Consider the following 8,112-nt stretch of genomic DNA (forward strand, 5'->3'; position numbering starts at 1 on the left):
TCTGCTCATCTCCTGCATCATTTCACCCTGCTGCCATAAATGCATTCATGCTCGTGATGTGCTTAGTGAGACTCCTTAAGGAGAACGTTTTCCTATTACTCAGGCTTCATTATGCCAAATCAATATTCGTTTAGCAACTGAGGTTATAGCCCAGGCTATAGCCTACACTTCAAGGTAGTCTCTACAGCTCCCTCCTGCACACAGCTCGGATAAGTGCTGTCGTTACAAAAAAGAATATTATTCCAAGCTCTTTTCATGCAGAAAATGTCTGCTGTGTGGGTTTTATATTGCTTAGAAGAAGACAATATAATCCTCGGAAAAAACACAATATTCTGTGATGTTTCGAATGGACCTGTACATTTTTCTTGTAGTGTTTATTTTTGTATCTTTAAATCTTTTTCAACTGACCATGGACATTTAGGTAGACAGGCCCTGTTAAACATATTCATAATTGATATTGAAATAATAATTAGGACAAAAATGGATGAAACATTAAGCTCTCAACACAAGCCAGCTTGTGGCCGAGAGTGCAATGTTCCATTCTTACCTGGAAATGTCTGCCATGTAGCCTATACTGTTCTCCTCCTGGAATATATAAATCGAGATTGTTATTATCCAAAGACTTGCAGTGCTTTGCAGGATCATGCCATCACCATGAAGAGGAACCAAAAAACTAAACAAAAACAAACGAAAGAAACCTAGGGGTATCTATTTCATTTATTGTCACCGACGGCAACAGTCTGCAACGCCTTGTTGTGAACAAGGCTCACGCTGAAAGGTAACCCACTGGCCTAAGTATAGCAACTGCAAACAAGATTAGCTGTGGGTATTCACTGAGATTAGAGACATGGACACTCCTATGAAGTAGTAAACTAGCATGCCTGGTATAAAGCAGGCTAATTGGTGCAGGCCCTTTTGCACAATCACACAATTCATTAAAAAAGCTATAGACTAGCAATCACGTGCAATCTGACACAGAGCAAAGGTTTTCACCGTGAAAGGATTAGAGAATAACACAATAATATTAGGGCATTCACAGGGAGGTAGTGTGACATCATGAACATATAAGTGACACTGACTGCAAAATGCAGACAGTTCAGATACAGTAGGCCTAGGTACAGTATAGGCCACGTATTGCCAATATGGGACGTGTCCTTACATGGAAAATATAGAATCCTCTAGCATCCAAGCAAACAGTTATTACCATTTACAGTGGTGGAAAAAGTACTCACATTTTTTACTTAAGTAAAAGTATCAATACTGCAATGTAGAAATACTCTGTTGCAAGTAAAAGTCCGGAATTCAAAATTTACTTGAGTAAATGTACAAAGGTATTGGTATAAAAATGTACTTAATGCACCAAAAGTAGAAAGTACTCATTATGCAGAATGTCCTGTTTCACAATGTATCATACAAATCTTTTGAAAATAGCCGATCTACAAGCTCACAATGCGTCATGATGCAACGCATTGTGAGCTTGTAGATCTACTATTTTCGAAATGTATATAGGGCTGAAGTGGTTAATGTATGTTTTGTAATAATCTAAATCTACAAAGTAACTAGTAACTTAAGTTTTCAAATAATTGTAGTGGAGTAAAAGTACAATATTTGCCTCTGAGATGTAGTGAAGTAGAAGTAAAAGTACTGAAATTGGAAATACTCCAAATACTCCAGTAGGCCTACTCAAACTTAAGTACAGTACTTGGTTAAATGTACTTAGTTACTTTACACCACTGTCCCTATATATAAAAAAACTTTCTGAAATCACTCCACTACCTCTCACTGCCTATTGTGCCTAACTATTTTAACACTATAAACACCTGCGTCAGAAGTGTGTGTGTGTGTGTGTGTGTGCGCGTGTGCGCGCGCGTGTGTGCGTCTCTCTCTCACACACAGACACTCGCACGCACGCACGCACGCGCACACACACACACACACACACACACACACACACACACACACACACACACACACACACACACACACACACACACACACACACACATATCTGGAATGCACTTGTGTTTATGGGGTGGAGCTGACAATCATACAATGAGTTGCCATTCCCACAGATTTCCTCCCCCTTTCAGCAAGGGGCGCGTTGGGCGCACACTTCTCAACGTGCAGGATCCGGCGCGGCGCGGCACAGCTGACAGGCACTCTTGTTCAGCACCACACAACTATCTTACAACTCAGTGCAGTAAAGACACACAACACACTGAACGACTTGCAATGTCACTGGACGAAACGTATCTCCTAAAAACGCGAAAATTGCATTTCCAGATGTGATGTGAATTTTGATATCCTTTCCTCATTTGTCTGTGCGCGTCTCAAAGCGCACAGTCCAGTGGCTCACTTTTTACCCCACTTTTTTTTTTTTTTAAATTTAAAGTCGTCAGCCATGTCGTATCCTCAGGGCTTTCTGTTCCAGCCGTCCGTCTCGCTGGCTCTTCACTCCTGTCCGTCGTTCGGCTCCGGTGTGATTCTAGGACCGAGGACAGAGGAACTGGGTCGCTCGTCCGGCTCCAGGTCAGCCTTCGCTCCCTACGCGGGACCGGCGCCGTTCGGCACGTCTTCTTCCCCCGGCTTCAACTCTCACCTCCCGTACGGCGGAGAGCCCCGCGCGGCGGCCACTCTGAGCGCGTTCGTGGTAAGTAAGTAGCGAAGTAGCAAAGTTAGGGGAAAAAAAGGTGGCTGAGGAGAGTTGTGTTATGTTTTCTATCCAAGTGCGTGCAGTCAGATGAAGCGCATAGGAAGACAGGTGCCCTCTGTTATTGTTGCGCTGTGCAAATAGAATTTAATTTGGTGACACGATAAACCATTTCTAACTTTACCCAGGCGGTTTTACAAAAATTTGGTAACCAACTTTCAATTCATTTTATACTTCCTTTCTTATAAATGTTTGTATAAAGTAAATTATTTGTCTGTCACTAAATGTTTCATGAATTGATGAATACACAGGACCCCAATGGAAACAAGCCATATAGTGCTTTCTTGGGTTTAATCCTATTTAGCGTCCCTTTGTATACTTTTCTGTGTTTTTTTTGCAAACCGCTAAATAAAGTATTCAATCAATCAATCAATCAATCAATCAAAGTGTAATGTTATCCAAGGAAGACACATTGCAACACATTTTGAGAGATCTAGACAGAAAATAGGCATATTCAATAATTTGTCTTTCAGCAACTAAAGACCTTAACTGGTATATATGTAAAACTATTCCAATAGTCCTTAAATCTGACTTAAGTTAATTAACGTCTACTGTATGCATTCATTTATTAAAAGTGTATAAAACATATCAAGTGAGGACACAATTTGGCACTGAACTAGGCCTTATGTTTGTAGCTATTTTGCTAAGATATATCAAATAAAAATGAAGTTGCATTGCTTTTACAAAATGATGTAATTCATGATTTCACACTCCACATGTAGCCTAGTGGACTCTGAAGACGGACACATGATACCAAAATATATAAAATCCACTTGTTCACTTTTCCAGGGCTCTGCATATGACCCCTCCACGGGGATAACCGGGGCCATAGACTATCATCCATTCGGAGGGGCCCTGGGACCTTATGCGTATGGAGACCCTGCATATCGTAAAAATGCAACCAGGGACGCCACGGCCACCCTCAAAGCCTGGCTCAATGAGCACCGTAAAAACCCCTATCCCACCAAAGGAGAGAAGATCATGCTGGCCATCATCACCAAAATGACTCTGACCCAGGTGTCGACATGGTTCGCCAACGCCCGCAGGCGCCTAAAGAAGGAGAATAAAATGACGTGGACACCCAGGAACAGAAGTGAGGATGAGGAGGAAGATGACAATATTGACCTTGAGAGGAACGATGAGGAAGATGAGCCGATCAAGTCATCCAACGAGCTGGCATCTAAGAATGAGTCTGGTGCGTAAATTATTTATTTATTGATATATTTTATTTTTGCTAATCTGCTTTGCTTTTTAAATTTGAGTAAGCATACATTGTTATTACTAGTGTTTGTCATACTATTTTATAGGAGCTTATTTTATTTAGTTTTAGTCGTCACATAGCCTATAGGCTTATTAGCAGCATCTTATGAGCATGTCCGAGCATAGGCTGTGTGCGTGCTTGACTGTGCTTATTTGTTTCTGTGCATCTTTTGACCTTAAAATATGCTAATCTTCTTGGCCTACTCTATTCTGTAGCTGGACAACATCCAACAAACCACTGCGAGAAATACAATGAGGACAACTGCAGCAGCAGTGACATGGAACGGGGCTTAACTGATCCGGATTTTAAGGACCGGGGGGACAAGAGAATGTCCCAAACGTCAGGGCCCGTCACTGGTGCGTCTCCCCAAAACGCACATCTTGGGATTCACAGAGTTCAAGAGTCAGACCGTGCACCAAGTCCAGCATCGAAGCGCACCAATGATGTTTCCAACACCACCTCCGTCATACAACCACAGAACCCAGCTCCAAAACCAAAATTGTGGTCACTCGCTGAGATTGCAACTTCTTCGGACAAATGCAAAGGATCTAGTGAAACTTCACATACCATGGGAACAGGCCCAGCGCACATAACGTCTTCATCACGGAACCAATTCCCTCACAGCGCGGCTCTATCAAGACACCTCTATTATACTTCTCCATTTATTCCCGGCTATTCAAACTATGGCACTTTCGGACACTTGCATAATGGCCCCGGATCAAACATGGGCTCTGCAGCACATTTAAATGGATTACATCAAACTATGTTGCAGAGAGCAGAGGCAATGACCAGGGACAGTAAACTAAGAAGCCAGACACATTTAGATATTTGTAAAGATTTAACTCACCACGAACTCAAGAAAGGTATGATGAACGTGAAAGATTTGAGGGACATTTGAAGGGTAGCAGACTTTTATTTATTTGGACCGTGCAGTAGCCTATTTGTGGGATGCCTTTCTGCCATGGCCTGGAATTCTAACAAATTAGACTATTAAAGAAAGGAAAAGCCCACATAGGCCACAGACTATTATTTAGTAACATGAATATACAATTTTAGACTGCATTTTTTCTATGTTCATAAAGATGTAATCTTTGTAGTGCATTTCTGCACAAAACGCAAATTACTCATTAAAGGCTAGTTTTATGAATATGTAAGTAACCACTCTCAGTTTTTACTTTAGTAATTATTTTTCAGTGAATGATGTCTATTATATGAAGTGAATGGGCTGGCCTGACTCATGACATCCCCCCCCCGCCCCCCTCATCAGAATAACTTACAATACAAATATAATTCCCACAGGTGGCCTAAGATTTAGGCCTAAGCTAAATGTATAATTTCCACAGGCCTTGCAGAAGCACAAACCAAAGAGTGCAGTAAGCCTTGTAGGTCTACAGAGTCATCCTAAACCATGACCATTTAATCAAGCATACAAATAATACAAAATGTTGCCTTTTATCTTCACTCGAGTCACTCACTGTCTGTGTTGTCAAAGAAATGATTATAGCCTTCTGTAATATAAGGGACTTAAGTTCACAGCTTAAAATGTCCCTGTTCTGACAAACAGGAAGACTTTCAGTTCCTTTACAGCACAGCCCCTATATTTAATCACAGATAACCTTCCTGGACAAATATCAACAGCTAAGAGGCTTACATTTTCTTGGGGCATCTTTTAGGAATTAATTGTGTAAATTTCAGATCTAGTTGGTTTTCTTTTGAAGCCGGGGGATTTGCTCTGATCCTGTATTTTGCGGGTCCCAAGAGCAACAAACATGGGAAGGAAAATCATATCAGTCTCTAAGCTGTGTGCACACTCCACAATAACTTGGAATGAAAGTGTAATCTGCACTGTGCCATAGTGAAACGAGAACATGTTTCATGTGCTATGGGATTGTAATGCCCCCGAGAATGCCTTATGCGATGACACACAGTAAACTCCTCTGTGTTCATTTATCCATTTGTAACTCAGAGGATGTACTGCACGAATGTAACCAAATGGACCCGTTTGGTTACAATTGTGTACATTCTCAGAGTTAAATCAACTCAGAGGATTTTACTGTGTGCCGTTTTGTGCACGCGTCCATGTACTTCTGCCCTGTAACCACGCCTTTCAGTCTGGGAGAGAATACAAAAGAGGTCATGTCCCCTACTGTGTGAGGTGTCATGCTTTTAAAATGTTTCATATCGTCGCTGTCGGGCCGAAACCTCCTATCTCCAAATTACTACTCTTTATGTTGTTTTCTTTCTCATACATTAGTGCCCTACTTCGTCATACTACAGTGTCACACAAAAGTAAGAAAAATAGCCAATCAACAAGCTCACAACGCGTCCCATTGCGACGCGTTGTGAGCTTGTAGATCTTCTATTTTTGAACAATTTTGAGAGTGACAGCGAAAGGAGTTTTATAAATATTGAACCAATGCAAAGTATTAGTAAGAGCTTGTGACCAATCAATAACTACATTGGATCCATTGGAACACAGGTTCTTTTATCCATTTTCTAAAAAAGTTAAAGTTTTGGACATAAGAGGTTTCCACCCGATGATATTCAACACATTTCCAAAACTTCGGATTATTTGTTCTGAGTATCATGTTGTGTTAAGACTAGAAGGGCTCATTTTCACTGAGTTGAATGAACACTTGCACGCAACTCTATGTGCCATACTCCCATGAAGCGCACTTCATTCCCATTACTGTGGAAGGACATCAACCGTGTCGTGGCTAATCTACAGTATTTATAGCTTATTTATTAAGGACAGATGAAGCATGTAATAAAACAGCTGCCATTACTTAGCATCACAGACAGTGTATTTTTGCTAATTCAGAATACCCTTCCTTACCAAAGGCACATACAGGTATATGACATTTAAGTGCCTTGCTCATGGGCGTATTGCTGTAGTGTGACCATTCTAGGTACAAAGATATATTTAGGAAGTTTTTGCTTTATTTAGACAGGATAGTACAGAAATAGGAAACTGAGGGCAGACACTGTAGGAAGGACATGCAAAGTCAGTCTCTAACCGGAATCAAACCAGGGATGTTGCTATTACTTTATGTAGTTGATGCACTATCCGGTCATCCACCGGTACGTCCTGCACCTGCAGCCTTTTCTACTGTTAGGCAGCCAAACATAGTCTGACATTATAGCCTGCCACCATGTATTCAGAGGGAAATATTGATCGACAACGAGAAAAAGAAAGTGTGAATGTGTTTACGTGTGTGCACCACGGTGCGCGCAAAAGTAAACGTGTGCCTGTGTCTGGCAAACAGCCGTCAATAATTCATGATCTGAAACAACAGAGTGCCACTGACAATAATGAGGAAATAATGAAACAGCTTATTGATCAGCTTAAATAAATCACTAACCACTCCGAAGGCCGATCCCAGCAGTCAGTAAGAAAGAATACAGGCAGTCCCCAAAAGTATTATATAAGAGAACTGTATCCTGTTTCTGTAATAAAAGCAGTGACCACAATCAATACGACATAGAGCATGGTCTGGGTTGTGTGTCATCAGCTTGAATGAGGATACACTGTAGAATCTTCAGTGTTAATTTAACCACTTATATAGACTTTGTTGACCGGTGTCACCCAGGGATCTATACTTGGCCCTCCTAATTATTTCCCTCTACACCAAATCTCTTCACGTTGTGTTGTGATGCATTTGTGAGCTTGTAGATCTGCTATTTTCACCAAATATTTTGTCACGTTTTCCTGTTATGACAAGGCCAGAAGAGGGTGGTTAGAAAGTGTAGAAATTGACCCTAACGGAGGAGCACAGCCCCATTACTGTTAATCATAGATAACCTTCCTGGACGCACAGTGAAACAGTGAAAAGACGTTCATGTAACTCTGTAACTCTGTGAGATTTGAGTGAGTTACATTAACATTCAGGATTTTGCAGTGTAGCGTGCACTGCAAACAATGTGGGAGGCAGTTGCCAAAGCAGATTCATAACCTCATTTGCAACAGAGAATATTGTAGTGATATATTAGTTATTTTCAACCGTATCTATAGTGAATTATTGATTATTAGTTATTATCATAAATATACTGTATACATGTATATGAATGATCATATTCTAGGAGTATACTTTGTAAGTGGTAGGGCAAAGACACACACTCAGGCTATGTTGAGTCAAAAGTA

General features: G+C 40.9%; 1 protein-coding gene across 1 annotated transcript; it reads left to right on the forward strand.

Annotated features, from left to right (window-relative positions):
* Window positions 1–2,401: 2,401 nt before the first annotated feature.
* On the forward strand, window positions 2,402–4,869 carry irx5b (iroquois homeobox 5b; the record flags this gene model as incomplete). Its single annotated transcript, XM_080437234.1, has 3 exons — window positions 2,402–2,650; window positions 3,500–3,905; window positions 4,187–4,869. The coding sequence occupies 3 exons, from the start codon at window positions 2,402–2,404 to the stop codon at window positions 4,867–4,869; spliced, it is 1,338 nt and encodes a 445-aa protein (XP_080293360.1).
* Window positions 4,870–8,112: the final 3,243 nt, after the last annotated feature.

This window comes from Gymnoscopelus braueri (genome assembly GCF_963280865.1).
Source record: "Gymnoscopelus braueri genome assembly, chromosome: 9".
NCBI lineage: Eukaryota > Metazoa > Chordata > Actinopteri > Myctophiformes > Myctophidae > Gymnoscopelus > Gymnoscopelus braueri.